The 18,162-nt window shown below is 35.4% G+C and overlaps 1 protein-coding gene across 1 annotated transcript; it reads right to left on the reverse strand.

Annotated features, from left to right (window-relative positions):
• Positions 1–426: 426 nt before the first annotated feature.
• LOC145214007 (uncharacterized) lies at positions 427–11,685 on the reverse strand. Its single transcript, XM_080082430.1, has 14 exons — positions 11,301–11,685; positions 10,289–10,496; positions 9,880–9,975; positions 9,228–9,359; positions 8,574–8,689; positions 7,799–7,968; positions 6,949–7,166; positions 6,134–6,666; positions 5,568–5,767; positions 5,282–5,363; positions 5,130–5,220; positions 3,363–4,374; positions 2,779–2,890; positions 427–2,283 (listed from the first exon to the last, which is right to left on the reverse strand). The coding sequence occupies exons 1-14, from the start codon at positions 11,485–11,487 to the stop codon at positions 2,096–2,098; spliced, it is 3,345 nt and encodes a 1,114-aa protein (XP_079938556.1). The 5' UTR covers positions 11,488–11,685; the 3' UTR covers positions 427–2,095.
• Between the last annotated feature and the right edge of the window lie 6,477 nt (positions 11,686–18,162).

Raw genomic sequence — 18,162 nt, forward strand, 5'->3', positions numbered from 1 at the left:
CAAATTATCCTTGGCAGTTGTTAACGCTTCAGTTAGCCTATTGAGACTGAATTATCTGTCTCAAGTCTAAACTGACGTCACGTGAGTCTCTCCAAGATATCACAAAAAAATAACCTTTAAATTCCTTATTCGATGTATGATGGATCAAACGCCTGATCGATAGAGCAGCAAAAACCGATTAGCTTGCATTAAGTTGACATTGCCCGAGACATAGGTTTTCAATCTTTTTGTGGTAGCCCAAAACAGACTTGGAGGATCAACTAGAAAACATGTTTTTTACTTCCTTAGGTGTAAATTGAAAACTATCAAACCCAGCAATAAGTTGAGAGCCTTTCATTTAAAAATTAACTGGCTATGTTTGAATGACTGGAGTTTGCAGTAATATAACAGTCTAAAGCTGCTGCAAATCAGTAAAAACACAACAAGTACAAACCACAAAAGTGAGTATTATTGAGAGCAAACCTTTTTGCGTGGTCGTATAAAAGAGGCGCGTCCAGCAACAAGTTATATCAGTGCGTGTAAAAAAGCGCGGGAAGTGCATATTTGAAAGTTGGGTCATGACAAACCTGGTTTAACGTCTACGTCATCACCTTACAAAGCGGCGTAAGGCACATTAATGCTACGCAGGACGGTTGACATGGACACGTCTAAAAATTGTGACAAATGCAGAGTAAAACTTTGAAATAACACAAAAAAATGTTTGGTTAAATCACCGCAATTTCCCATTAAGGCCAGTATGTGTAAAAGTAGGAACAACCCAGAAGCATATAACGCTTCGTAACTAGTTATGTAAGCGATGATTATTATTATTATCGTTAATACTTGAAACAAATCACTTGATAAACGGAGGTTAAGACATACTAACATCAACACAGCTTGGATCCAATAAAGCGCAATAGTTGACATATTGAAGCTGTAGTTGTGTACAATAATATGTGATAAAAATTTTGGAGAAAATGCTCTATAAAATACTAACTTCAGTTAACTCTCTTGGAATTAAAACTGAACGCATAATTATTGATTACAAATTTTCAACACATTGATTGGGAAAAAGTTCAATTTTCTTTTTCCTAATTAAAGTGCAAAGAAAACAGTTACAGTTAAATCTACTAACAAGGTTTAGTGCAAAATACATCACAAGCAAAAAATAAGAAGTAACAAAAACATTATCTTGCTGTCACAAAAGTCAGTTACAATAGATTCAGCACCAGTATTATACCGTCTATTGCATTGTGCCATTGTTGTTGACAAACATAACAATGGGAATGTTCCACCACCTTTGTTATTTTAGAATTTGGCCACAATACAATGACAAACTTAAGGGCAACCTGTGTATGTCACAAAATTTGGCCTATGTGACTTTGTAACCAGTCAGTTAAACTTTTCATTTTTGAAGTGCCGACACATAATAGAATTTCAACGTTCAAGAAGCAAACTAAGGGCGTTCGTATGGTTGATTGCGTACTTAGCAATGCGTAAAAGAAGCACAGGGCGTATCAAAAGTCTAAAGCATGGACATTCACTGGGTGAAAAAACACATGGTGCAAAAGCATTCTACAGCAAAAGCAAACTAGTGTTGTTTTCTGTTACATTTAGAAGAAAGGGTCACATAAACAAGCTCAGTTTGGATATGTAAGCAATATACATTCAAGACATGTCATTTTCTGATTGTCAAATTGAATATGAATTGCAGACACCTTTATCACACAAAAGTGTAAGTGCATTGGCAGAAACTGAAAGACAGTGCTGTTTTTGAGTTTAAAATGGACGCCAACTAATCCCCAAGCTGTGTGAGACCTAACAGATTGGTTTATAAACAGAGATAGGTGTACATGGTGTGCCTGTGGTCATGTAAATGACCCAAAAATCAGGGATTACCTTTGCAACTTGATATCAGCTACTGGTTTTAATGAATACAAAAAAATAGCATTTATTGCCTGTCATATGTATTAAATGAGGTGCTTGAGACTCCTATGTCATAGGTTGGTGACCCCTGAACTAGTGACAGGTGTCACTGGACAATATCTGGCAGGGCGGCAACTGTAACATAGAGTATAATACCCCAGTACCAAACAGTGCAACCAATCAAAAGTATTCATCCAAGCTTAATACTATCGCCATCCACACTCATCGGTGATCCCAGCTCAAGATCTTTCTGTAGTGCTTCCATATCAGCTGGTTGCAATGAGTGGGAATCCAACCAATCACGAAGCAGAGATGAGGAGCAAGGATCAAGAGAGTCACCAGATGTTGCACTGAAGTCCATTCCAGCCATGATACCACCTGTTGACATTTAATTGAGTTTGAATCTTCATTTTCATTGTTAGTACATCACTTATTTTTATAATATGGTTTATAATGGTGGTAACATTTTCATAGGCTGTTTAGTTAATGTTGGTGTCAGGTGGACTTGAGTTATTTCAAGTATTTTTCTATGATTTGTATTACATTTTTCTTTTATTTATCACTCATTTAACTCTTTAATTAAGGAAGAATGTGCGTTTACATGAAGCAATAATGGAATTGCATTGGCCTTTTTTATTGTGCTTTAGTATTTACCATTAAAATTCTGTTTCATGTCCATTTTTAACACTAGATTGTTAAGTGTTTGATAAGTTGCTGACAGTACTAACAGTTTTGACCTATAAATCCACATTATTTAAGCTGGTGGCAAGAAAGCTAGTAGCCATCTGGCTAGCTTACTTTTTGCTATGAGGTATATTGCTATGATTATATTGGTTCTGTTTGAATAAGGAAATAATACAAAGCTTACAGCACCTTCTCCAGTAGCTGCTGGAATGATATCATCGATGTTAACACCAAGTCCATATCCACTACCTGTTGCATCAGCAGCACCAGCAGAAGTTGGTAGATTGTCAGTAAAGGTGATCTGCATTCCACAGCACAGTAACGGTTATTGTACATTCTACTTAGAATGAAATTTATTCATACTACACCAGTACTATTCAAGGTGTTATACTGACCACATTACCATGTTACTAGGTGTTATGCATTAGCCTGGTATACTATAATTATGTATGAGTGTTTTGTAATCACTGAACGCTTTAGGGCTAATTCCAGTAATGCATGGATATTCATCATAATAATAAAATTAGTCATGCTTTGTAAAAGTGACAAAAATGTCTATAAACTGTGGTTTGCCATGTCTAGTGATCAGGTTTCATTACCCTTTGTACGATTTATATTTCAATTTCTTTGAACAACATTATTGTTATGCGTATAATAAACAAACATTATTGTTATCCAATAAAATTACTTTTAGCTCTGTAATCCCAGATTGATTACATTGAGGAATGACCGGAGCATGTTAAACTAAAAATGCACATGGAGCAGTTACTTACAGGTCCATAATGATGTGCATTGAGTGACAATGAGTTATCAATGTTTGGTACAAAAAGTCCACCATTTGTGAGAGGTAGTTCAGTTTGCATCTGTTTGTTTTGGTTGCATGTAGAATTGCCATCATTCCCACTGTGTGCTAGTTTACCAGTGTTATGCGATACAGTGGTATGCTGCAATGGATCGCTCATCACATTTTGTGGAATGTCACTTAAGGCAATAGGTTGAGAGAGGGGGTTTTCCGTCGGTAACAATGTACTTGGTTTGAGCTTCGATTTAGGCTGCTTGGCTCGAAAAACAAGGGAGGTTCCGCCTGGAGATAAAGTAACGCCGCCCTCAAGGGATGAAGATGACTTTGCGCTCATTAAAATTGAATCACTGACTAAACGATGATGATCTTTTAGTTCTTCATCAAGCACAAAGTCTACAGTGTCCGGGCTGATAGAAATTAGATTTTTTCCTGAAGGTGTGGTCAAGCAGTTCTGCATTGAAGCCTGCCCTGGCGTCATGACTTGGTTATTCACATAAACCGATATATTGTTTTGTTCAGTTGTGAACAGAGATGTTGGTCTTGTTGTCTCCGGTGCGGTGACAGTTACTTCGCTCTCTGGGATGAACACACCACCGACATTGGTGTTAATATACTGGTTGCCACCAGTGGATGGTGGTTTACTGGTCATATTGGTTTGTATTTTATTGTGGACCACTGGTTGGAACATTGGTTCTGGTATAAAAGCATGCGACCGTGAATTCATCTGTTGCTGTTGTTGTGGGTTGGACTCAATTTTCGACGTCAGCGCATTGATTGACGAGGTGATGTCACTGAATGATGACATCACAATTCCATTGTTACTAGCAACAGTGGTGTTGAGTACAGCAGTGACACCTGGTGGTGGGTTTGTAGTGTTGCTGTTTCCCATCACAACAGCGAAGACATCGGGTTTTTGTGGTTTGGTTAAAATTTGAGTTTGTTCTTCATTCATGCTCCATCGCTTGTTGGTCCCATTGTTATCACTAAAGAGAATAAACAACAAACAATTGAGTTTTGGACCTGAAGTCAGCTATCAAAAGATGTGCAGAGTAGGGATGCGACAAGCCGAACCAGAACCCGAGCATCCCTGTTTTTAATGCTCGGTTCTCGGCCGAGCAGTTGCACAAACTGACCTGAGCATTAATTTTGCATGTTCATGCCCTGCTAATATATGCTAGTGTTCTAAAGGGTGTCTATGAACAAAAACAAATGATTTTTTCAAATGTATTAGATGCTGGAAAAAACGTGTACTTCTGAGGCCTGTACAGCTTAATACACCGCTGGTGACGTACAAGACCTTGTTGAGCAAAAATGTAGAAAGGAGATTTTTTGTGACGTCATAATGCACTGAGCGTGCTCGGCCGAGCACCGAGCATTAACGTGAGATGCTCGGTGCTCGACCAAACAGAACATTTGCAGTTTTGAGTTTGGTGTCATGCACTTTTTAACCAGAGATTTTAAATTGGAAAATCATTTCCAAACAATTTCTGTTTAAGCAGGTCAGAATTGTTGTTTATGTCTGTGTGGAACATATATGCAAATGATCTTTCCTAAAAACTACTTTCATTTTAATATCGCTTTTTTGTGTGCAATGATTTACAGTTTTATAAAGCACATTGGTAAATTACCATGAATATAATTATGTTCATGTTATGATTTTGAGATTTTGGTGTGCGAAAAATTCAGCTTGTTGTAAGTCAATTTTGTCTCCCAAAAATATGTGGAATTGTTTACTTACAGTACAACATGTCGATATGGGTTTGAAGCAGATGATGGCAGTGATTTATGACGAAATAGTTTCTTGTCAGAGAGTGATTTGGTTGAAGCATCTAAACAACATGTATATTTAAACAATTTTTTTAAAGCAAAAAATAATTTTCAGTCTGTTACCAGTTTTTGTCTTTGGAGCTGTGCTACTTTCATCAGGGATTTGATTTTCTTTAGATTTAGTCTTTTTTGGAACTTCCACTTTCTGCAAATTTATCACAAATAAAGATGTTAATTTAAAAACACAAGTAAAAAAAATTGGCAGCCTAAAAAAGTATATATATAACTGTATTTACACAAGAAAAATAGCTTTCAAACCGCAGTAGAATACGAAACAGAAACCAAGGAGTGACTCCCCTACAACCACAGGCTTGAAACAAAACACTTGAAACACAAAAGTTTGTTCCACCTGCATATTGGTCCATCTCTCCAGTAAGCTTCGATCAGCTTCACTGAGTTCCTTCTTTTTCTCTGCATCTTCTGCTTCTTTCTTTTTCTTCTCCTTCTCTGCAGCTCGCTCCTGTCTCTTTCTTCTTTTCTCTTCACGCTCCCGTTGTCTCTCAGCAGCAGTAACAGACTTCTTCACTTTTTCATTTGGCCTTCCCAGCCCTAAAACATACAATTGTAATTTTACATAAAATACATTAAAAACAGTTGTAACCAATAATTTGCCACAATTTTATAGCATACATTTCAGCAGGGGCATACAAATTACTTACAACTGTGGAAAACTGTGGAATTTGAAACAGTCATCAAGCAACGACAAACAAAACGAGCTCTATGAATAACTGTTTTAGTAAATTTTATCTAAAATTTAATAATCAAAAGGATTTTTGCAACATAATTTTCTACAATCATTAAGTTATAAGTGTAAATGGGATTACCAACTGTATTATGACTTGAGTCATGCACCTGTTTTCCAGTTATTATATCGCTAAAGGATAAATCCAAATGTTTGACTTAAACAGTTGTTACCTTTTTGTTTGGACAGCATAGAAGCGAATATAGTATCTCTGATTTTAGTCTTGGTAGTTTCGGAAATAGTTTTCTTTTTTACAGCATTATTCGTATTACTCTTGGTACTGGTCGGTTGCCTTTTTGCAGTGTCACTACTTTTTGTCTCTTTAACAGGCGGTGTTTCTTTCACCACAGTCACATCAGATTCTGGCTCATTGTCTTGGACAACATGGACCGTTATCATTGGCTTTTTGCTCGTAACTGTGGTGACTTTTGGGTCTGTAGTTGTTTTAGAAGGCAGCTTTAATGCCTTATCCACCGTTGCAGGGTCCAATTCGAGGCTGTAGTCCATGGAACAAACAGATGATGCACTTTTCATGTCAATGTCATTCGCTGTGGTGCTGTGATCTGGTTTGGGAAGTATCCTTTGACTTGCAACAGGAGTCTGCGGCTTCTTGAAAACCTCGGTTGGTGTTTTGTTGAAGTCTTTTGTTGCATCAGTGGATGGGGTTTGAGGCTGCTTTGAGACTATTATCAGTTGTTTTGACAGCCTGAAAAATGAGCAAAAATGATTTAGAAAAACAATGCAACAATACTTAGCAGGAGGTAGTCACAGAATAGGTAAGGGTGGGTAACGGACTAAATAATGCTGATTTTTATGATACAAAGATGAGTTGAAAAAACAAATATAAGTTGTTGAGAATCTAATTCAAACAAGACGAGTTTATGATGGTCGAACTGGCGATCCCCTATTACAAAGCTGATATGTGCAGCATACAAGACAGGCAACGGTGCTTGTGATTTGACTTAGACAGTGTAAAAAATGTATATACCTGTTTTTCCTGTGGTGATACTCGTCTATGACAGTGGATACTTGTTTGCAAACTTCTTCCTTCGTAACAGTGGCTTCAAATCGAAAATCAAATGGAGCATGGCAGATCGGTTCATCCTCATTGTCATGGTAATGTCGAAAGAATGGATGTTTGAGCGTGATGTCAGCACTCGGACGGGATGAAGGGTCGAAGGTCAACAACATAGCAAGAATATCAATCTGTGACAACAATTTGCTTAAATTAAACTGGTTTGAAACACTACATACGGATTTGTTCATAAGTTTAATGGTGAAAATACTGGCCCAAGTAGAAGTAAAAAGCGACATGCTTTATTATTCAAACGTTTCTGGAAATGCTGTATCACTGATGATGGCATGAGCATTAGCCGAAACGTTTCAACAATAAAGCATGTTGCTTTTTACATCTATTTGGGCCGATATTTTCACCACTTAACTGGTTTAAATTAAATTTATTTGCCTGGTGCAGAAAACACAGTCACATAACTTCACAAAAAACAACAGTGCAATAATAAAAAGAAATGGGTAAAAAGGTGAAACATACAATCAGTGGTGTATTCACCATTACACTGTGTTGTACAGTGCAGGCAATAGAAATGTAAGTTTAGTGAACAGTTTGTAAACCTGAATAGAGTATATATATAGGTAAAACCAACCAAAAATGGCCATGAAACTTTAAAAAACAATGTTCTACTTTTCACAGAAGACACAATTACTTAAAAAAACACTAATTTTCTGTTTATTAATCTTTCACCCATTGCAAGAAACATTGTAAACAAGGACAAATATTTAGCCATTAACACAAACAATACATAATCTACAAAATTACACACCATATCCTTGGAGGCTTTGGGGTACAGTGAGACAAGAGGTACAGGTTCTTTACGGGGAAGGCGTTGCATATATTGACGAACCCGTTCGGATCGGATGGTGTTTACCAATTCCTTTGCAGGAGAGCCAAGAACCGAGACCACCAGTTGTAGCTGATGCACATAGTTTTTACCTGAACAAAAATTAAGATCAGTCATATTGTATTTTAGACACTATATATAAATCTGTACATAAGTTTAATTGTGAAGACACAGCCCAGTGAAAAATGGTATGAGCATTTGCTGAAACGTTTAAAATATAAAGATGTCGCTTTTTACGTCTATTTGGGCCGTTATTTTCGCCATTAAAATCGTATTGTAATTTACACATTATGAGTAATACAGCTTCAAACCTTAAAGGTGGCTTATAAATTTTCCATGTGTTTAAGGATATTACTATCTTATAAACACAGGTGAAACTAATATTTTGAAGTCATCTTTGGAACACACTAGCCACTTCAATTGCAACAAAATTAAAAGAAACAATACTGTCACAGAGATCATGTATAAAGGTAATATATTGTAATGCAGACACACTTATACTATCGACATTGACATCATCAGTGCAAGTGGTATTTAAGGGGGGCTTTTGCACAGTACTACAAAAACAAAATGCAGACATCGAAAGGCCTGGCTTAAATCAACAAGCAGAAGCATTTCAGTTCAAGTAAACCACAAATGGAAATTCCCTGCTAAAAGCTGCTGACATAGCTGGTAACTCCCACATACAAATACTTGCCTGGGAAGATTTGCCTTCTGCCCATCATTTCAGCAAATATACATCCCACTGACCACATATCGATGGCTTGACTGTAGGAGCCAGCTGAAAGCATAAGTTCTGGAGCACGATACCACCTAAAAATGTGCAACAAATATGTAATTTAACAATTTGACATAACATAATGCTAACTACTATTTTTTCAACACATGTCAAGATATTTTTGACCTCCAAAATATAAAAAAAATTAAAAAGTAGTAATGTTTATGCTAAATGTTTTGAACACAATATCTCGGTAGTACAATCTGCTAATACAATTTTTATATGTATATTTCATAGCTGAAACAACTTTTATTTTTTGAGAAAAATAAGAATAATTGCATTTTACATTTTTAAATCCACAAAAGCAACATATTTTACTAATATTTTGACTGAAAAATAAATTGAAAGTAAAAACAACAAGTCAAAACAATAGCACTACACACTAACTAAAGTATTTTTAGTAACAACAAAACAGTATGCCAAAAATTACTTTTATGGGTTTTTTTAACATGATAGTAAAACATAAAATGTACACATAAAGAAGTAAAATCACATTTTAAATATATATATATTTCATATTGCAAGTTTTACAGTAACAACAGTTGGTCCATTTCTCTGCTTATGATGGTTTACCTTGTAGCAACATATTCGGTCATAAAAAGTTTTGGGTCCTCTGGGCTTGAAGTTATTCCTCTCGCCATTCCAAAATCTCCAATTTTTAATTCACAATTCTCATTTACAAGCAGATTGCTCGGTTTTAAATCTCTAAAAATATACATACACAACAGGTTAGTATTTTCTATGCAAACTATAACACAAACAGTTCATATTAAATGCAAAAAGTTTGTGGTGACAGCTAACATTAACAGGCAAAACAAACACAAGGCATTTACTAACTTAAAACTTGAATTAAATTTTGACATTAGGCCTAGCAACAACAGCTTTTATCAGAGGTCGGCAACTTTTTACCCGAGGCATACCAATTTACTCATTATTTACATGTGTTAATGACCCCACAAGCCAACATTTTTCTAAATAATAGGGGTTTGTGCCAGCAGGTATTACTCATAAAGAGAAAAAACGCTTTGCACATTTAAGGCTGAATTTTGAGAAAAATCGGTTGGCATGCCACGAAAAATCACCTTGCATTTCAACCTTGAGGTTGCCGACCCCTGACTTATATATTAAAACTTGAGTCTTTGCAGAGTTTTAATTCTGAATTATCATTGATTGAATACAAAGAGCGACATAAAAACATGTCAGATTATACAAGTATTTTTTGTACCTGTGGATGACATTGGAGGAGTGAATATATTTTATTCCTCTCAACAATTGATACAGAAAGTAACAAATGTGTTCACTTGTCAAAGTTTGTTCTGACCTAGAAAAATTAAATACTTTTAGACTAGCAGATGACGGACATTTAGAGTGTTTAAAATGTTATGCATTCGAAGTGTTCTAAACATTTACTAGTGATAAACAAAATTAACTACTTGGGCAATGTATTATTGCAAGTTGTTAAAATTTATCACCCAACATCATTTGCTTCACACATTAGACTTTTTTATGATAAAAGATATTATAGTAAAAAGGCCTGTACATATAACCGCTATTTATAAACTATTTAGATGGCTCAAAAATTGTTTAACCATACAGAAATAAGAAACAGTAAATTTTAAACAATTTAAAATTACCGAATAATGTGGTGTAAGTCAGTTTCCATTAAATCCATGACGAGATAAACATCTTTCAAATTCTTGTTTTCACTTTGTACAATATCTTTGATACCAACCACATTATCATGCTTAAAGTGAAGCAACAATTTCAATTCTCTCAGAGTTCTTTTTGCTGTTGTCACAATATCAAATGGATTGACGATCTTTTTTATGGCCACATGATTCTCTGAAGAAAAGAGTTTTTAAAATACGATAAGAAATGGACAAACAACGAAACACTGTGTTAGCAACAAAAACAAGTTTTAGAAATAGATAAAGGAAAAGGGTAAGTTATGTATATTAGGGATCCTCTATTTCTCGACTTTTTTGTTCTGGAGAATCGAGAAATTAAAAATTCGTTATTTAAAAATCACGAGAGTCTCGAAATATTTATTTAAGCACATTTTCTAACAAAAACAAACAAAAAAGTCCGACTGTATGCTTTTTCGCTTCTGGTAGCAATCGCAACAAGTGATTCGCTAGTAAACCAGCAAAAAATGAAGCGACTGTAGGTCTGTGTTATAGTAATAATGCAACTATCCCTGAATACTGCTTGGGAAAGAAAAAAGGTTAGTGGCAACACACTTTAAGAATCGCTGTTTCACTAGTAAAGAAAGAAAGTAATGTGCCCAGTGCGCTATGGGGCAAGTTAAAACAAAAAATATATATATACACATTATACGAGGTGCTGCCATTACTTTTTGTTTATGATATGTAATATCATTTCTTGTGAGAAACTGTTATTTATTTCTAGAAAAACGACACTTTTTTGACATTTCTTGAGAATTTCCGGAGAAGGAATCCTGTTATAAAAACTTTTCCTTGTTTCATGCTCTGGTTCAAGACTTTAAGAAACAGTTATTAAAACTCTTCAAAATTTGCTAATCCACATTCAGTAATTTACACAGCATTAGGTAGGTATAATGATGTAACAAATTGTTAAAATATGACAGGATAAAACCAAAATACACAAGCATTTAACATTATTTACTTGTTTTTGCATCAATCGCTGAACATACAACGCCATAAGCTCCAGTTCCGATTGTTTCCAATAATTTGTACCGACTTCCAACATCAAATGTCACAAAACCTTCATGTGAAGAAGAGCCATGCCGGTTTGTCCCAATTGTTGGATGTTTTGTAGTTAAAGGAACGCGTTGAGGTACAGAAACAGACATTTCAAAGCAACTGAAGCTTTCCTATTTGTTCTCCATTGATATAGGTTACGTTGCTTTTGACCAATTTTTTAATACAAGCTGAATTGTTAACTGAACAAAACAAATTACAAGTTCTTCAAAAACGTTTGTTAAACAGAAATTTTGCCGGAAATGAAGACAAACAGTTTTCCTTCCGAGTTCCGACTTTTGCATGAAAAACTTCCCCTAAAACAACAACACAATTGAAATATCCAATGAGGGCAAAGATTGTTTTTATTGTTTATTTTGGTCAATATAGAAGTAATGCTAAGAGTTTTGTTTTAATTTTTTCGCAGTATGATAATTTCATTATTTTGTGATGGAGAAGTGTTCAATTTTTTTGTTTCACGCGTTTGTTCAGTCTCGCTACGCCTCAATGATTTTATGCTCATCAGAGCGTTTTGTCTCATTTACTTTGTCTCTGCTTCAAAACAAGATTCCAAACCCAAAATATTGTAAGATGGAAACTTTAGAAAATGTTTATTCATAGTCCCTTTCCGTCACTTTTAGGCGATTCTAACACGCCTACAATTTGGTGTTGGAAAACTCAGATTGTAGGCAAGCGCGGCATTCCCCCTTTGTCACTTTTTAACATATTGCATTAATTGTTACCACTTAAACGGATTAGCAATAATATACATAAAATCCATCCTGCGATCAGCATCAGCCCGAAAGGATCTTGTCGTTGTTTCTTATCCCACCGCAGAATAGATTTTTTTTAACCTTAATTGTGCCTTCGCCTTTAATAGGCCTGGCATACAAGTTACACAAAAGGTAAATAGCAAAAGAATAATTACTTTAATGGTGAAAATAACTGCCCAAATAGACGTTAAAAGCGACATGCTTTATTGTTCAAACGTTTCGGCAAACGTTTGAACAATATCTATCGTTTTATGCGACGCTTGATTCGCACCTTTTTATCATTCTTTTATGCGACTAAAGTGTATATAAATGGGTGCAATTGATGTGGCCTTCATATCACTAATGATGGTATGAGCATTTGCCGAAACGTTTGAACAATAAAGCATGTCGCTTTTAACGTCTATTTGGGCCGTTATTTTCACCATTAAACTTATGAACAGATCCGCATCTAGTGTTCCAAAATAATTACTTATTTTAAGTTTCAAGGCGAAAGTTGAACAAAAAATGCACAGGAAATATTTTCGAGTATGACATAGGCAATAATAGGATTCCAAAGGTGCTTCAGTTTTAGCTCTGCTGGCTTGTACATCTTTGCGACATAATTAAACACAAAAAGACTGGTGACATGTGAGTAACAGTTGTTGTCCGAAATGTTTGTGTGAATTAATTATCATCAGTGTTTGTGTCAATTAATTATCAATCATAGGTCCGCTGTTAATTCGGTCTTGTTTCGCGCATTACGTATCTGTTTCCATATGTGTAGTTTTGTGTTACCTTGGTTGCACCATGTTTCCCATGGATTAGAGGTCTTTCTTTGTGTCGCCATTCGTATGAAATTCTTTTCTCAATTTCTGCAAACGCTGCAATAAACTATCAAAGTGTAGAAATGTAGGAACTAATTACTTAGAAAATGATTTGTTATTATGTTGCAAATGCGCATTTATAACGCACTTATAGAAAGCAAAGTCATTGGCGTTAATCGTTATACTCTCGTCAAATTCGTACACTAAACATGATCACGAATTGTTTAATAATTAAGAAAACAAAGACTTGGTTTGTGGATTTTTCTTGCTTTAAATTGTTAGTTTTGTTGCAATACTTTATTGCACCAAAACAACTATAGCCTTTTCAACATTCTATGTGATCCACTACAACAATGCCCTAATCTTATTTTGTGGAGTGCTGACGTGATTACGCAACAGTATTTTATTCCGAAACAAAAGGTATTTAATTATGAGGTAACAAAGCTGGGCTATTCAATGAGCGCAATAAAACAGGCGCGACAGCATTATGTTGAAGTGAAACTGTTGCAAGTGTGTAGTTTTTTCAAGTTGTCGAAATGCCGGTTTTATCGCGACTAACACTTCTCAATAAAATTACTGAAGATGTCATGCTAGAAGAGTGCGAAAACGATAAAGAAAAAGCAAAAACAGCTCTAACTGAAGATCTCAAAAAAGCAGTGGAATACAAAGACATAGAATATATCAACAACGTTTATCGAGAGAGTCAGCTGTCACGACAAAAAATAACCAAAGAAGCTTGGGAGACTTTCACTGCAAAAATGGACAAAAACGATAAAAGTGGTCAAGCCATTTTAAAGATAGTAACTGTTATGTAAAATAGGATAGGTCTGTTGCCAGAAAGTTTGGATGTTTTTGGTGTACAAAAAACGACATAGAATTTCGTAAGTTAATAGTAGGTTTGTCTATGTGACGGTTTGCCAGTTTATAACCTTTAACCCCGCAAGGAGGTTTGTGGGTAATAAACGATTAAAACCGAAATGGAATACCCAAATGCACTTAAAAATGAGTTTAAATTACTCGCGTATGTGATGTGATGTAAAGGTATTTTTTGTTTGTTTCCGAATTTTTTGTTTCATTTTTTCGTGTGTGTATATTTTCCTGCCGTTATAAACCATTTTTCGAAACTCAGGATCATCAAATACAATATACTATGACCTGCTGAGAGCGATTTGCACTTAAGATATTTTACTTGTGTACAGACAAAAAGTGAAAAAAAATGTTTTGGTGTTTAATGATGCAAATGTCGGCAAATAGACGTAAAAAGCGACACGCTTCTCCAAACGCTCATACCGTCATCAGTGATATTAGGGGCCACACTAGTTATACCCCTTTATAACGACTTGAGTCACATAGTTTTAAAGGTTTGCCGCTAACGTTTAAATTATAAAAGCATGTCGCCTTTTACGTCTATTTGGGCTAGAATTTTCGTGTTCCTATGTTGTAGTTTTTTTGTGTTTTATCGATGTTTCCATTTTGTGTTTACCAATGTTCAAAAAAATATTTTTTTAAGGAAAATTAGATACAAAATGGCGAGTGTAGAAGGTCCGTTACTAAAACTTTATGACATCATTTTCGGAACAATTGTTCCATGGTGGGAAACACTGTTAATGCTTTTCATATTTATTCTGTTTCTGATTGGACAAACAACTGACAATTACAAACCGGGCAAAGAGGAAGATCTGCTTTCATGTTGCAGAATAATTACAGGTGCGTAGTATTTAAATCAGAGGTGAGCAACCTTTGTTACTGTAGGGCCAATTACAAATGTCAAAATTAGACCACCCCTGATTTAAATGCTGCATGATATTACAGATTTTTGAGCTGTCTTGTCTTTTAGTTTTTTACCAAAGTATTTAACTGGTGCTTTGTATTGCAGATCCTCCTATTACACCTGTCGGAGGAAATCGCTGTAATAACTTTACCTCTTGCTGTTCTGTTAACTCCACCAAAGAAAGGTATAATATAAAACTCGGTGAGTGCTGTGCTTTCTGCAACCTGGTGTACAAGTAGAAGTAAGCATTTGTTTAGCAAAGATTTATTTTAGACATTTCGTTTCCGGCACAAACTTCGTCTGACCTCACATGCGAAAAGGATAATCTGGGTAAGTATGTTTAATGATACAATAACGGTCCAAAAAAAACTTAGACGTAAAAAGCGGCATGCGTTTGAACAATTAAGCATGTCGCTTCTTACGTTTATTTGTCCCTACTTTACGTCTATAAACTTATGAACAATCAATCAATCAATTTAGTTTATTTGTTTCAGCGCCCACGTACAATAATAAAGACGAATAACATACGGTTAAACATATAAAACAAGCGTTAAAACAAAAAGGGTGCAGCTGGAGCCACAATTGGATATTTTTGCAAGCTGACCCTATCTATTTGTATATGGCGAATTTATGTACACATTGCGATAAGTAGAAGAAAAATAATAAGCACTGCGTTATACGACATCAAATTTTTCCCATTTAATAAATAAAATATTGACATGAAAGGTTGTGAAGATAAGAACAGATCCGTATCGTGTTCCTGGGTACGACTTTCACAGAGAGTTTTAACAAGAATTATTCCTTTTAAATAACAAACGTTATTTAGCAGATGATCATGCCCTTGTTACCTGTGTTAATCAACTTTCCTGGGTAGAACGAAACTTCGGGTATTTCATCACAATTTTGGCCTCCGTATTTGTGTTTGTGGTTCTTGTTTGGAGACTTAATCCGGAGGCCAGACTGGTTTTGAGCGAGTGGAATTTCATATTTGAAGAGATATATGATATTTCACTTGACGAAATTATCCAGTTTAACGACAGAATATTAAGACCCCAACAACGACGAAGAAAGATCAATGACAGATATAAAGTCTTGAACAAAATTAAAAAAATTGTAGTAGACTCTACCAGCGGGGAGAAAAGCTGGTACGTTAAACAACTTACATCGTATGCAATAAAAATTGGCTGCACTACCATTATCACTATTGTCCTATGTTTTTGTTGCTACAATTATGTTCACTCTAACCATCGGTGCTCTATAAAGCAATATAAACCTGGAACTTACAGTTGCATTCTAAAATCCTATGAAGCATACTGGACAAACTTTATTTTATGTTTTATAGTCTTTGTCAGCATTATAACCATGATTTGCGCCCAATGGCGTCTACATAACAAACAATTTGGCACCCCCGACTATATGGTAATGCTGCAGTCAAAACAAAAACAAGTTCTACCCGGTATCAGACAGAGACTGACGCAACTAGAAAATTAAATAAAAAAATAACATCAAAATATCTAAAAACAATTGTTCGCGTTTGTTATACTAAACCAGGAGTGTGCAACAGGCGGCCCGCGGGCCACAATCAAAAATTGTTGCACACCCCTGCACTATACCCTCTGTGCCACGGTGTGCTTTTTATTTGCGTTGCCATAAATGTCTCGCTTAAAATTTGATTGTTTTTCTTAGGCGTATCGCCGTCTAAAAACGCCGGTATTTGTGATTTGGTATGTTTCGGAAATTTTTATCAAAATAATCAAACAAAATGAAAACTCAGTATTGCTGACTTATACGTTGAACTATACCTTACCGCTTTTTGCTACTGTGTGAATTTTTTGAGGTGATTTGTATGTTATATTTCTTTTGAAGAAAGTGTCACAATAGAAGCGTGACGTTATGATTATAAAGTTTAACAAACAATTTATTATTATTACTGGTGCACTGTTTACATATTTTTGAACAAAGTAAAGCTTTTGTTTGGAAATAAAGTTCATTGTGTCGTTAATATGGCGCCCTGTTAAACATAAATTTGTCCAACCACTAGCTTGTGCTACTGAGCTGTTTACTGTGTTAATCGACACCGTATTATCCCAGAAGCTTTTGTGAAACTTGTTTGTCATGTAATGACTGAAAACAAACCTGCTGACTCATGATTACCTGTTAATCTGATTAAAACCTGAGCAAAGAGAAATTTATTGTAATTGAGCACCTGAATGGAGCTCCGTATGCGTAGATCGGTTATATCCAAACTTTTTAAAATATGGTTTAATGTAAAATTGTTTGTAGCTCCTCGTGTTTAATTGCAAAGGCATTTATTGATTGGTCATGAGCTTTTTACTACCACATACAAAGTAACAGCCTCTAATATAAAACTTTGCTGTGGGTTACAAAAAGCCCTGCTGTCCAAAAAAAAAAACGTTTTCTGCTGGATTGTGCTTCACAGTGTCAAAAGCAGCGTCGCACACAAAGGATGTAAAAAAGACTAACCAGGCAATGCAACTTTACAACATGATAATTAATCATTTCAATCCTCAATTCAATATATGCAACAAAGTTTTAGAAAAACGAATATGTTTCAAAAAAGCGTATTAACTTCTGCAAAAGTTGTACAGTCGGTAGATGACGCAAGAGAAAAAGTTATGCAGTCAATAGATACTGAGTTTTTCGCTATAAAGCACGTCAGTATTCCAGTGAATTAATGCAGTCGCGGCTGATGCTTCACTATGAACACTGCAACGATTCTTGCCAATGCTCATTTTTCTTTCAATATTGTGTTAGCATGTTTGCGGGTTTTTTTTTGTAGAAGCCGTTCTTGTCCTTTTTGGAGCACACGCGCGTTGATTGTCACATTCCCACGCTTGCAAAAGCCTTTCTGAGGCGTGTTCCGCGCTGTAGTTCGATAGCGTTTCATTCTGTTTGAGAGGGGCGTTGTGCACGTTTTGCCCTACACTTGTAACTTAGTGAAACCTGTAAATGACAGCTTTAAAGCTGTTGGAAGAATCACAAAACCCTAACAAACGTTTGTTAGTAAACGCATCAGCTGTTTTGTTGTTATTGTACGTTTGCTTGAGTGTAAACAAGTTTGTTGAAGGATCTGGAAACTGTTTTAATAACAGACATGTATGATCCGTAAGCTGTGCTGTAGGTTTAAACTTGTTAACATGTCACCAGTTAGATCTAATTGATGATTACGACCAGATTAGATGAGAACTTGAAAGCACTAGTTAAAAGAGGAAGGCGCGATGTTTCAAATGGCGAACAACTTTTTGTGCATTACAGAAGTGAGTGTAAGGAAACTGTAGAGTTATTGACAGAACCTGTCTGTATGACACGCCAAATGATAAACTAAATACTATTTTACAAACAATCTATCAAACTGAACTTGGCGGACAATATTATGTATCCTTATTTATACACTCAAAAACCTCTTCTTTCAATTTTTTA

The sequence above is a fragment of the Phallusia mammillata genome, chromosome 2 (assembly GCF_965637545.1).
Source record: "Phallusia mammillata chromosome 2, kaPhaMamm4.hap1.1, whole genome shotgun sequence".
In the NCBI taxonomy this organism is placed as follows: Eukaryota; Metazoa; Chordata; class Ascidiacea; order Phlebobranchia; family Ascidiidae; genus Phallusia; species Phallusia mammillata.